General features: G+C 37.3%; 1 protein-coding gene across 1 annotated transcript; it reads left to right on the top strand.

Moving 5' to 3' along the window:
• The first annotated feature begins 6123 nt into the window (after positions 1-6123).
• Positions 6124-9837, top strand: LOC306878983 (neuronal pentraxin-1-like). The gene is made up of 5 exons (XM_079431628.1): positions 6124-6606; positions 6940-7147; positions 7927-8171; positions 8369-8548; positions 8700-9837. Exons 1-5 carry the CDS (start codon positions 6190-6192, stop codon positions 8919-8921), a joined length of 1272 nt encoding a protein of 423 aa, XP_079287754.1. The 5' UTR covers positions 6124-6189; the 3' UTR covers positions 8922-9837.
• The last annotated feature ends 4740 nt before the right edge of the window (positions 9838-14577 follow it).

The following is a 14577-nucleotide window of genomic DNA, read 5'->3' as shown; positions in this document are numbered from 1 at the left end:
TAGAAAAAAAAAACACCTACAACATGAGGACACTAAGATGAGATTTTCAGATTCATCCTCTTCCTTTTTTTCTCCTCTTAATAATGAATCATCACACATGCCTCTCAGTTTGAGCATATCTCTGATTCACAAAAACCTTGTGCAAAGAGGCTTTGATCTCAGAACAAAGAAACAGTAATTGCAGAAGCAGACTGCCAGGGAAAATCAAAGTATTGTTCTACTGTTGTTGCTCATCTTATTTTCAGTTCTAGCAAAATACACACACACACACACACACACACACGTTGGTTTTTGTGGTTTATGGGGACTCTCCATAGGCGTAATGGTTTTTATACTGAACAAACTGTGTGTGCTATTGCCCTACACCAACCCTACACCTAAACCTAGCCCTCACAGGAGACTGTTTTCAAAAAAACACCATTTAGTATGTTTTTTAAGCCTTTTGAATTACGGGGACATAGGCAGTGTCTTCATAAACCACCTTCATATTGTAATACCTCTGTCATACCCATGTCATTATACAAATTTGTGTCCTCATAAACCACATAAACATGCACACACACACACACACACGGTTTTCCACAATTTAAAGTGAAAGCATGTTCACCTGTTAAATAAAATGACAGTAAAATCAAATGGAAATGTTCAGACAGGGATTCTGTGACAAAACACAATGGTTTCAGAGCATACCCTAAGAACCTTAACAAGACCTTGCTGTGATTTTAATATATTTTGAATTTTGAAGCATACACATAATCTGTGTTCTAAAAAGCACTGGACATATGCACAGCAAACTTGGAAGTGTTAGGCCAGCTCTGACAGAATTGAATCTGTTGTGTGATGTGTTTGAATTATTTATTTAAAATATTTTGTACCCAAGTTGTACCTGATACTGTGCAATAATTTTTGTTGACCTTACCTGACAGATGATGTTTACACAAACTTGCCATTTATACAATCCTTTTTGAATGGACGTGCTTCCCTTTACCACCTAAGAAAGCAAAATTGTTCAGCTCTCAGTTCAGAGGGTGATCATTTTGCATATTTCTGAAGTAGTGTCTCACAGAATGCTTTAACATTACATCAAATATACTCATAATTACTCATAATCAAAAACTATACGAGGTCTTCATTTTAATCAGGTTTCATTATTGGCTAAATGTAATATGTTGACATCAGGAGATCTAAACAGATGCAGGTGTAACCTGATTTTTTACATATTGTGTGTAATAAAACAGAGTAGCCTATAGTATAGATTATTTTGCTTCCAGTCCACACAAATCTTTTATGCTTGGTTTTCTCAAAAGATTTATAGAAGATGGCGGAATTATCTAGTAAGGCAACTTAAACAAGTGAAAGCTCATTTTCAAAAACTATGAGGGTAACTGAACTAATCAGATTTTAAATTGCATAACTACAATAATTTTGAGTGTTTTCTCTACAATATTTAATGGTCTCCAGTGCTGCAGATATAAAGGAGAGAGAGATGAGGGTACCACAGGCAGAATGATTGTAGTCTGTTTGTAATATGGGGTTTGGGTTTTGTTTTTGGGTTTAAGTTTTCATGTCTTTTATTTTGTAATTTGATTCATGCTGTTGTGTCATGGTTCCCTTGCCCTCATGTATTCATGCTATTGGTTCTCTTGTTCATTGTGTCATGTTCTGATTGGTTATTGTCCTGTCATGCTACTCTCAGCTCTGTTTCCTCATTGGTTGATTCTTGTCATGTGTCCTGTTTTGTCTGCTATAAGTAGCCATCTTCTTATCATTGTTCCTTGTTGTGTATTGATGTTGTAACCCCGCTGTCGGTGAGTCTAGTCTGTCTCTAGTAAAGTCTGTCTCTAGTCAAGTCTGTTCATGCCAAGTCAAGTCTTCGTCTGTCTGGATTATGTTTGTATTTTGGATCACTTTTTAAATAAACTGCACTTGGGTTCTCACTACGCTCGCCTTCAGTGGACTCTTGTTACACTGTTTTAGCCATTATAAGAAAGTATTCTATTATGGACTGATACATTATTCAACAAAGCAGCGCACAGAATGATTATTACAGAGAGATCAGGGTCGAGTCCTCTCTCTAAGCACTGTAAAAATAGTTGCGAAAACGTAAAATAAGGCAACTTGATGCAGTAAGACTTTTGAGTTCTCTCAACAATAATATTTTATTTCTTCTCAGTAAAGATGCTTTGTTTAGCCCATGTAAGTTTGTTTGTTTGTGCAATGCTGATTGTCTTATTTTGCTAATAGAAAAATTATTGTCACCGCAACTGAAACAACAATTACTGTCTTCAAGGTAATTTATTTTTTCTGTTTCCTGGAAGAAAAAAAAATGTGTGAAGTCACCACATTATAGATTTTGTTTATTTACAAATGGCAAACCTTAGTATATAACTTTTTATAAAACGTATAGGTCCTCAACCTTGATTCTAATTGGTTGAGCCAAGTTCGAAGTTGTTGTAAATTACTCTATAAACATACAACGGGGAAGTCGTGGCCTAATGGTTAGAGAGTCGGACTCGTAATCGAAAGGTTGCGGGTTCGAGTCCCCGGCCGGCTGGGTTTGTAAGTGAAGTTTGGGAGTGAATGTCCAGCGCTCTCTCCACCCTCAATACCACGACTGAGGTGCCCTTGAGCAAGGCACCGAACCCCCAACTGCTCCCCGGGCGCCGCAGCATGGCTGCCCACTGCTCCGGGTGTGTGTTCACGGTGTGTGTGTGTGTGTGTGCATTTGTTCACTACTCACTGCTGTGTGTGTGCACTTGGATGGGTTAAACGCAGACACCAATTTCGAGTATGGGTCACCAATACTGTTTTTATTTGCTCTTACATGTCTTTATTTGCTCCGTTTTATTTTGAGAAACCTTACTACATATATGGAATAACTGTTTTATAAAAGCAATAAGCCCCGTGATGCTGTGGTTTACAGTGAATTTATAACAGCTAAGGGGGTAAAGGAGTTTGTCAATTTATAGCAGCTAAGGGGGTTTTAACAACGCCCTTTACCTGTTATAAATTGACTGTTAACCACAGCTTCTTGCTGTAGTCTAATATGTAGTCAGAATTGTCTTTACTTGTAAAACAATTTACAAGATTAAAGCATCCAGTAAATGGATATAAATGGTTGAACATACTCTAGGCCTCAAAACTAGACATACAAACCTCAAGAACTGTGACAATCAACAAATGTTAAAAAGATGAGCTCTTTACATCACAGTACAACAAATAACTAACAATAATGTTAAAACAACGACAAAAAAGTTTAAATGAACTTAGCAAACAGCTAAACAAAAATCCTATAACAGTAAATACATAATTTATTCATGCTGCAATGCATGCTGGGAACTCAACAATATGAAATTCTTTGTTCAGACAACTGTGCTTGACTAGTTGGGACATTTGGGGTAATTTTGTTGGTCTGACAAGGGTTTTTATGCAGTTTCAAGAAAATAGGATTTTTTTTTTATTTGAGACTCAAAAGGTTTTGTAAACTGGAAAATGTGCAGTTGCATTTTGTTTTTAACGTGAGTCCACTGTGACCGATGCTTTCTGTTCAGGTTCTGACCCACAGCCAAATTCTATCAGTGTTTGAAATAACAAGCCATTGGAACATACTGAGTAATACTTTCCCTACACTCCCTGCCTCTTCTGCTCCAACACACATGCTGTTTGACCCTCACTATTCAAGCTCAAATCAGAGCCCACAGAGCAAATACAAACTCTTCCTCAGGGGAATGTTTCAGTATATATTTAGGATGTAGAAGAAGATGATTTTTTTGCTATGGTCACTGAATTATTCGCTGTCTCTGCAATAAAACTACTATGGCTGCTGTCACAAAGCTCAGATTTTAGATTTGAAGATCTAAGATGTTTAGATTTTCATATTTGTTTTCTGAGAGAACTTTTTTTTTTTTCAATATTGGCCATGTGGTCTGTATGCATTATTATTGAACCGTGTAAGTACTGAAACTGAGATTTGTATAATGTCCTGTGACCTAGATGGAGCCCCTTTTTTATTTATTTCTTCCCCAAAAAAGCTCTATTTGTTATTGATAAAGAACTTATGTTGTATGTAAGGTCTACCAACAAATAATAAATTGTTGACCTTCTCCAGAATATAAACTAGTGCATGTTCAGATGCTTTTTGCATGGTTGCTGAAGTCATATATTTCTAAGAACAACCTATAGGCAATAATTAAGTTTGGCCATTAACTATTTGTTTTGCTGCCTCCTTTATGCCTTCAGCATGGCACTGTGCTGATTGGAATGTGCAATCAATGATTAAACAAATGATCAAGAATTTATGAGTCAATTTTACCTTAATGCTACTGCATGCCCGGTTACTGCTCACTGCACCATTCCGGATGAAAAATGAAATCAAATTAGGAGATCAAGGACAACAACAGTTTATGTTTATAGTTGCTGCTTGATATTGTACAACTACTTGATATTAATAGCCTACAGCGGATGTATAATATGACATTTTAAATACTTTTGAGAGTCACTGGTATAGGACTATTCTAATAGGCTAATTAAGTATTAAAGAATAAAGTAATTGTAAAAAAAAATTACTGTTTGAGCATCATGATGTACAAAAGAATGTAATGGATATTCCAGAGAAATCACAAGCAGTTCTTGATCGCAATTGAGTCAGTCGTGACTCGTGAGCTGAGAGCACCCAAACATTACATCTTATTCTCTAAATCAGTTATTCACTTGAACAACGAATATAGCAACCTCTCATACGACCATTACATTTGCGCATCTTGTAGCTCCGTTGATGAGCGTCTCCTGCACCTCTTATATCGAATTAATGATGCGCTCCAGTTCTTTAGGATGTTACGCAATACCTGTTAAATTATTAGTCCATGTTTCTTTGGTAGGCTATCAGCTAAGATTTAAACTGTATGTAAACATAATTTGCCCCTTCCTTGAGTCTTTGCTATATTTTTTGTCTACATAGGCTATGACACGTTGGTTTGTTATCTGAAGAAGGTGCTGAATGAAGAAGGAGGGTGATTCAAAACTCCATGGTCATCCCATGGTGCATTTATGTCCAATGGGATTTGACGTGTCAAGATTAAACACTTGAGTTGCCTAAACTAAAAGCCTGAAAGTGCTCTATCGGTATAAGCACACATTAAATGGCAAACAGATTCTTGTCATGACTGGAGACGCGAGTATTCATCCTTGCTCGTGGAAGAATTTCTGTCCATGCATGCATGCTGACTGGGCAAGAGATCAGATCCGCGGGTAGTAAAATCCAACCCTTAAGGTCATTGCACACTCAGTCCGAAATTTTCGTATTCCCCATCCTTTCCTATCAAAATGCATGCTACGGATGCGAAAACACAGAAAATCGAACCTGATCCGAATTTTTTTTGACGGACGAAAGTTTCGGAGGCAGCGTGCAAACGTGATTGACACTACGTGAGGTCGTATTTATTTATTTTTTACGTGCGAAAATTTCCCAAAACGTCTTCAAAATATCTTCCTTTGTGTTCGGCAGAACAAAGAAATTCATACAGGTTTGGACTACTTGAGGGTGAGTAAATGATGACAGAACTATCCCTTTAAGGAGGAACCAGATACACGTTCCACTGCAATGTCTCATAACGTTAATAAAATATTTAAGATGTTCAATATTAAGGTGGTAAAATATTGTTTTGGTATTTTTTTACTATATTTTAATTATACAGCCACATTCAATGGAATTATCCAAACAAAAGGAATAAGTAGCTGTAAATTTAGCCTACTTGGATGATTATTAAATGAATTAGGCTAGTCACTGCGCTTTTTAATCCGAGAGGGCAAGAGGAACTTTCGATAGTGCTTAAATAAAATGTAGGATAGTGCTTAAAATATAGAACTAATCTGCATCTACTGGACACAAACATTGATATGATAGATCTAAAAAAATAATAATAAAAAAAAATTAATTAGCCTAAAACTAAAACTCCCCAAATCTGAATAGTTTGCTGTGCTTCACACAGTAATTACCATTGTAAAGACAATAAATCTGAATTATCTCTCAGTTCCACCTTAAAAAATACACAATGAGCTGCAGCGGATCAGCTCTGTGCCTCTGCTGCTCTATATAAACCCATACGCGCTGCATAGATCAGCGGACAGCTCCGTGGTGGTGAAACAACACGTTACTCACACATCAAACGTTGGCAAAGAAGGCAACCCGCAATGGAGAGAATCTCATGGACACTTTTTCTGCTCTCTCTCACATATTTGGAGGGATCTTCGCAAGATTTCGGACAGACCCAGTTTATCTGCACGTCTGTGCCCAAGGATATGGACCTGTGCGCAGCCACCATGCAGAACAGCGGACCAGCGGAGGATCTGAAGACCACAGTAATGCAGTTAAGGGAGACAGTCTTACAGCAGAAGGAAACTATCATGAACCAGAAGGAGACGATCAGGGAACTAACTTCGAAGTTGAGCCGCTGTGAGAGTCAGGGTGTTCTGGAGCCCGTGGTTGGAGGTCGGAGAAAAGAACCGGGCAAAAACACAATGGGAGACGTGTCCCGCGGCCCGACAGATACTCTAGCCCAACTCGGGCAGACTTTAGCCACACTTAAACAGAGATTGGAAAACCTGGAGGTATTTATGACCTAATGATTTGGACTTTTCAGTTTAAGACGTGTAACTCCATCTGGTCTATTCCTATAAGTAGCCTATGCTGGAGTCCAATTAATTCTATCATGATTTTGAGTTTTAATTACATGAGTTTGCGTCTACTTAAAATTACACATTGTTTTATATGCATCTTAATGGGACGAACGACTTGTTTGGAGGTCTTTGACAGATTTAGTCAATGTGTCACTGGTTCACAGCAGGCTGTGCTAATCCTGAAATTGGCTTAGTCCCTTATAAATTTACCATGCGTGCGTTTTAAAGTATTCGTTTGAATACTCCTCTCCTGTTTTCCCGTAGCAGTACAGCAGGAACAACGGCTCTGTCCAGGCGAGCAGCCTTAAAGATCTGCTTCAAAATAAGATCGATGATATGGAGAAGCAGGTACTGTCCCGGGTCAATACTCTAGAGGAGAGCAAACCCGGGCAGAAGAATGACACGGATCAGCGTAATCGAGTGGAGTCAACCATCACCTCCTTACATCAAAGAATTAACGACTTAGAGAAAGGTCAGAGATCTCATTCCATGAGAAATTTTACATATATGGGATGTAAATGATAAATATGAACTACTACAGTAATGATGCGTTTGAGAAGCAAAGCTGGAAGGTAGTTTCAGTAAAACACCAATGTTTACGGGGTGTAATGTCGCAGAGGATGGTTTGGGAGGGGGAGCTGCATTACTTAGCATATTGAGCCCATAAAACACAAATACAATGTAGCCTAATAGTGATAGGATAATTAGAGCCCACGTTCTTCTCAGAGCAAGTATGTCTTGCCTGCATAGCTGCCTAAAGTTTGTTGCTCAATGCCCAGCCTGTTTAACCAACGCAGCATGCGAGAGAATCAACGCAGTGTTATTTCTTTTCTTCTTTGCTATAACCACCAGTTTCACAAAATACAATAAATACAGATAATGCACTATCCATATATGCTCATACAAAATACGCATAAAAACAGAATAAAAAGTAAGAACATAAAGGAATGGTCAACTTCTGCCTGCATTAGAACGTGTTTGGCTGGTTTAACTTTAAGTAGTCAGTTTGATCCCTGAGTAAAAGCTGTTAATTTATAGCGTAGGGGGTGTGGCACAAAAGTAATTTATAGTAGTGCAATGAATAGTCGAATAATAATAATTACAGTCACTTAAGCATCAGAGCAGTACATACAAGCAATTGAATAATTTGGGTTTAGTAGAAGACCTTATCAAATAGATGTAGAGAGAGATTTCATTTAGAGGACGAGAGAGTGTAATAAACACTAACAGTCCATACTTTTTACTCCTCAGGTTCAAAAGGTAGCAGGCCATTGGACAAGTTTCAGATAACATTCCCCTTAAGAACAAATTACATGTATGCCAAAGTGAAGAAAAGTCTACCAGAAATGTATGCCTTCTCTTTCTGCTTGTGGATAAAGTCCAATGCATCACCCGGAGTGGGAACCCCCTTCTCCTATGCTGTTCCTGGACAAGCTAATGAGCTTGTTCTCATAGAATGGGGGAACAATCCAATGGAGATTCTCATAAATGATAAGGTAAAGTGTAAAAAAAAAAAAAAAATGCAATTATGCATAAAATGATTGTAAGTGGCAGCAGCAGGGCCTATAGAGATTTCCCAATGTGTAAGTTTGCATTGTAGTAAATGATGAGGTCTGTTCATTTATAAAATGCAACCTTTTGGCACTTGTAAAGAGAAGAGCAATAAAAAATAATTTGCAGTGTAACTTTATAGGTTGCAAAATTACCTTTCGTCATCAACGATGGTAAATGGCATCACATCTGCATCACATGGACAACTCGTGATGGAGTATGGGAGGCATTTCAGGATGGTGTTCTGTTTGGAACTGGAGAGAATCTGGCACCCTACCATCCAATAAAACCCAGCGGTGTACTGGTTTTGGGTCAGGAGCAGGTAAGACTCAGAAGTATGCCTATTAGGTTTGTGTAGTCTTTATGTTGAAGAGGTCAGTGGACCTTAGTCACAGCAATCTATAGCTTAACTTGTTTGCCTGCTTTTCAGTAACCTGATATTGAATTAGAATGTTTTTTTTTTGTTCTTGCAGGACACACTTGGTGGAGGTTTCGATGCAACCCAAGCCTTTGTAGGTGAACTGGCAAATTTTAATATATGGGATAGAAAATTAACAGCTGGAGAAATCTACAACCTGGCAACCTGCAACAACAGAGCACAAGCTGGAAATGTGTTGTCATGGTCGGAAAGCAATATTGATGTGTTCGGTGGAGCCACTAAATGGACTTTTGAGCCCTGCCGTCAGCTCAACTGAACTGCAAAGTGGGGGCCATAGCCAATCCCAGATCCATGTTTCTAGTTTTTGTCTTTCTTTTCCTCAGTTTGACATTCCCGAAAAAGAAGAAATCTTGATTTAAAAAAAAAGTAAAGCAACTGTAAGAGTAAACCTGGGTTTCTATGAATACCTGAATATTTCTGTGCAAAACTAAGAATGTTTTATTTTTTTGTCTTGATAAAATAGTTTCATGTTGGTTGTTTTGCAAACCTCAAACCTCAAAGTTTCAAGCCAGGTTACTTTTAGTATTAGATTTTTATTTAATTTTTTGCTGCTTTATTAATTTGCTAGTGGACACAGTTCTTTGCTTATTTTGTTGTTCAAATATTTTTTTGAGGGGCCAGCAGCTGAAGAACTGTCTCTTTGCAGCTTTTGGACAGTAAAGCAACAGTGCATAAGAATGTCCCTCTTGTGGTTTCCAAACAAGACTTCACAAAGCCAATCACAAATTGTAGAATGATGGTTTATTTGTAATCTGCACTTAACAGTACCCCCCACTCTTACCGGATTTTGCACTGTGATGGACTTGAAAATAGGACAGGAAAAGTTTATTTATTCATTCATTCAGAAAAGAATTGTTTAAGAAGATGGCACTTCCTTCATTTGTTTCCAGTGATTTTACCGATGTTTCTGTAAGAATGTTGTTTAGTTGCCAATATTATGCTTACAGCCTGAGTGCCTTGAGCTGATGTATCAGTTCAGCACATACTTTTAGTTTGCTTACTCATGTTTTGCTTTATCTTTTTGCTTTTGTTGATGGATTGTTTTTATGAAATCTGTTTAACAGCAATTGTTAAGGCTCTGGTGTGTTTTAGCAATAACTGGTGTGTTTGTACTCTGTTCTAGGAATGTTATTCATACAGTAACAGCATGAATTAACAAATGCTGCAACACCAAAATCGGCTTATTCTATTGTTTTGGGTCTTTTTTTTTTACTGTATTGATATTTGCTGAAAGCATGGCACTACTGAGAGATGATGAAGATCTAATTTTTGAAATAAAATTATGATTATATATATATATATATATATATATATATAACATTTATATTACCACTGCAATTATTTAGAGAGAGTATTAGTTACAGAGATATGGAGAGAGTATTAAGTAACAGACATGTTTAACTGAATGAAAATGTACACAATTGCACCCTAAAATCTCTCATTCTCTAAATCTCACTCACTCTGTCTGTTTGTGTACAGGGGGCATTTGTTTTTGCTGACAAACACTGCCCTCTATCATTGGTTTGTGTGCACGGTAACAGACTGCACTGCTGAAAAAAAGGATGATTTGGCATTTTGTGCTTTTGTAGACATTAATAACCAGTAGCTGCCAATAAACTGTTGGCATTTACAATGTTCAGTCATTTGACACCGTTTAAGCATAATATGAGAGACAAAACTATGATTTAGAAAGTTGAAATGAAGATAATTAAAGATAAGTGCAAAAACACAGAATGAAAATTGGACATAACCAAACTGGAGTTGAATTTTAATATTTTCTGAAATACGTTACAGAGATAGGTATATAATAAGTGTCACTTATGAGTAAGTGAGTGAAGTGAAATGACCAAGTATGGTGACCCATACTCGGAGTTTGTGCTCTGCAAGTAACCCATTCAAGTACACACACACACACACACACACACACACACACACTCAGTGACGAGCAAAGACATTTTGTCACATATTTATTTTTTTTCTGAACAAAACGTTAAATATATTAACGCAACTCTGACTTGCCAGCTCATTTTAAAGGGGTCATATGATGCTTTTTTTAAAGATCATTATTTAGTGTATTTGGTGTAACAGAATATGTTTACATGCTTTAATGTTCAAAAAACACATTAATTTTCAAATACTGTACATTATTGTAGGTCCTCTATGCCCCGCCTCTCTCAAACACTTCGTTTTCTATAAATTCCCTCCTTCCGACAAGCGCAGTCTGCTCTGATTGGCCAACTGGCACAGTGCATTGTGATTGGTCGAACACCACTAGTACTAGTTGGAAATGTAACACCCCTTTCCATAATCGAGAGCATTAGCTTTCAAAATAAATGTAAAGACAGTTAATAATGTCCTTAGTTTTACCATCAGTTCAAGCCAGAAAGGGGAACAGAGTCGCGTGACAGACACAGTGATGATGCTTGTATGTGTTTGCAGTACACAAGCCGGGGTTTTGTGACTGTGTCTCCCTCTCTCACACATGCGAGCACACACACACGGTATGGAATTATTTTTGTGTCTTTATTATTCAAACAAAAATTCTGTATTTGAGAGCAAAACTAATTATTTTGTAATTAAAAATTTAAAGTTTGCAAAAAAAAAGTCTTCTTAAGGTTCAAAATTAAAGTAATTGAAGGAAAAATAATTTGCAGTGCGTGTAAATCTTTAAAAAATATATATTTTTCTTCGCGCACTTTAAAAACTTTTCATCACTAATCCACAAATGTTGCTCTCTTTCCTGACTTCTTTTTTTGCGGGTCTAAAACTTTTGTTTGCGAGTTGAAAAGTTTTGCTTGCGAGTCAAGCTGTGTGTCAGTGGGCGGTCTCTACGCACCAGGATGAAAGGCCCTTTTCTATTGGCCACTCTCGATTGAAGTGACAGGTTGACCACTATGGAATTATTTTTGTGTCTTTATTATTCAAACAAAAATTCTGTATTTGAGAGCAAAACTAATTATTTTGCAATTAAAAAATAAAAGTTTGCAAAAAAAGTCTTCTTAAGGTTCAAAATTAAAGTAATTGAAAACAAAATAATTTGCAGTGCGTGTAAATCTTTGAAAAATATATATTTTTCTTTGTGCACTTCAAAAACTTTTCTTCACTAATCCACAAATGGTGCTCTCTTTCCTGCCTTCTTTTTTTGCGGGTCTAAAACTTTTGTTTGCGAGTTGAAAAATTTTGCTTGCGAGTGAAGCTGTGTCAGTGGGCGGTCTCTACGCACCAGGATGAAAGGCCCTTTTCTATTGGCCATCACCAACTACAGACAAGCTTAGCTAACGTTATGTATTTAGGTGGGGGAGCATGAGAAGAGAGAATAATTCAGTTCACTAGTCACTGAATTTAAGATGTTAAATTAGTTAACTTACCCAGTAAAGAAGCGGTTGCTGACCATTGCTGCTCTTCTGTCAGACTGGCGTCAGTGGCGTGAAAGCGTAGTGGGCGTGGTCAACCTGTCACTTCAATCGAGAGTGGCCAATAGAAAAGGGCCTTTCATCCTGGTGCGTAGAGACCGCCCACTGACACACAGCTTGACTCGCAAGCAAAACTTTTCAACTCGCAAACAAAAGTTTTAGACCCGCAAAAAAAGAAGTCAGGAAAGAGAGCAACATTTGTGGATTAGTGATGAAAAGTTTTTAAAGTGCACGAAGAAAAATATATTTTTTTTAAAGATTTACACGCACTGCAAATTATTTTTCCTTCAAGTACTTTAATTTTGAACCTTAAGAAGACTTTTTTTTGCAAACTTTTAATTTTTAATTACAAAATAATTATTTTTGCTCTCAAATACAGAATTTTTGTTTGAATAATAAAGACACAAAAATAATTCCATAGACCACGCCCACTACGCCCACTAACTTTTCAACTCGCAAACAAAAGTTTTAGACCCGCAAAAAAAGAAGGCAGGAAAGAGAGCACCATTTGTGGATTAGTGAAGAAAAGTTTTTGAAGTGCACAAAGAAAAAAATATGTTTTTCAAAGATTTACACGCACTGCAAATTATTTTGTTTTCAATTACTTTAATTTTGAACCTTAAGAAGACTTTTTTTTGCAAACTTTTATTTTTTAATTGCAAAATAATTAGTTTTGCTCTCAAATACAGAATTTTTGTTTGAATAATAAAGACACAAAAATAATTCCATACGCACGCACGCATGACGTGCAAAACTCTGCATTTGAGCAGTCAATAGCAAATACTTAAACTAATAACAAAACATACAGTCGCTGATTCAGAAGCGCCAGATTGTCATAGCAAAGTCAGAATTACTTGAATGAGCCATTTTTGTGGGGGGAGGGGGAAATATCTCTTTGGTTTTGAGACTTTAGTCTTTGCAACTTCAGATCTTTTCTTATCAGCTTGTAACACTCCAAAGAGAAAGGAAAACTTGAAATAGCATCATATGACCCCTTTAGTTCCCTCACACTCACCCAATTGTTTCATGTTGTTTCATTTTTCCAGATGTCTACAAAATAAGTTCACATAGAGACCATGGTCTTCACTAATTTTATCACAAGAACAGGCAACAACAAAGGAAATTAAGCCCCAATGTGCATGTTTTCTACGCTACTAGTTTCAAGTATAAATTAAGAATAAATAACTACACAAAGCAGAGGGACATTTTCAGTAATAATTTGTTTATTTTTTAAAAGACAATAAATTGTTTTAATTTCAGTGTGGCGATTCTGATGACATTATTCATTTTACTGTATATTCAGCTGTCGTTTCTCCATTAAGTTCGCCTGTATGCCCATGGTATATTGCCTTAGCTAAACTTAAGCTAATTTATTACATGCTCATGAGGATGTTAGCAAGACAAATTAATTATATTTTCCTTTCGTCTTTTGAATAATTAGCTGTAAATTTGAGGCACAGGTAGCTTAGTCTTTTGTTCATAACTCACCTCCCCACAATACAAACACAACTGGAAAGGGAGGGAGGGCTTCACTTCTGGGCTCTCTGCCTGTCTGTGATGTTAGTTTCGTTTTTGAATTTGGCCAGCGTTTATGAATACATGAATGGTCATTTCTTTTAATGCGGTGCGCTATCACGCTCTCTATGTAAAAATCAGCCAAATCATGTAATGTGAATGTCGTACAGTCTCTTACTTAAAAAAAAAAAAAAAAAAAGTTGAAAGCATACCGAGAGATACTACTTCCCGAGTGCTTTCCGTGAGCGCGATTCGAGATGGAGTGAAACACGGACAAAAAAATCCATTCTTTCATCCCAACAACCACCCCACCCCCCACCCCCAACACCGTTTTGCGTAGGGCCCCCAGAATTCTAGGATTGGCATTGATCGTGATACAAATGCCAACTTGTATCCGATGCACACTTTTTAAACCGATGCATCGCATCGTTAACTTTTTTCGCCCATGCACCGAGTGAATTGGGGAATCTTCCCATCCCTAATATATATATATTTTAATTTATTTAAAAAAAAAAGATTAAAAAGGGAACTTTCTCTAAAAGAATAAATAGGGCAGGTGCTCAAGCCCCCTTTGATGCCTGTGTGTGCACGTGCCTTCACACTGTGAATACACACCCGGAGCAGTGCACAGGTTCAAGAGTCTCACCTCAGTTGTAGTACTGAGGGTGGAAGAAAGCGCTGGTCATTCACTTCCCCCACCCACATTCCCTGCAGGACCTGAGACTCAAACCCACAACCTTCGGGTTACAATTTCGACTCTAACCATTAGGCCACAACTGCCCCTATATTATGCCATCAGTAAATTAGGAACAGAAACATTAAAGGTGCACTCAGACACTTTTAGTTTATTTTTTGCTGACTGATATGCAGGTCATTTTAGATTCACACTGACAGCTAGTGGTCTTGATGCAGCATCACACAAAACCAAAAGACTTATGTACAATATATGCCATTGCAAGTGAGCAATATCACACAAATAGCTGT

Source organism: Barbus barbus (assembly GCF_936440315.1).
Source record: "Barbus barbus genome assembly, chromosome: 13".
Taxonomy (NCBI): Eukaryota; Metazoa; Chordata; class Actinopteri; order Cypriniformes; family Cyprinidae; genus Barbus; species Barbus barbus.
The sequence above is the reverse complement of the archived record's forward strand: the minus strand, read 5'-3'. Positions and strand labels throughout refer to the sequence as shown.

Excerpts from the sequence above, each read along its gene's own strand:
- LOC306878983 (XM_079431628.1), top strand. The coding sequence starts at position 6,190 with ATGGAGAGAATCTCATGGACACTTTTTCTGCTCTCTCTCACATATTTG. Across the intron at positions 8,172-8,368 it reads AGATTCTCATAAATGATAAG|GTTGCAAAATTACCTTTCGT; the intron begins GTAAAGTGTAAA and ends GTAACTTTATAG. Across the intron at positions 8,549-8,699 it reads TGGTTTTGGGTCAGGAGCAG|GACACACTTGGTGGAGGTTT; the intron begins GTAAGACTCAGA and ends TTGTTCTTGCAG.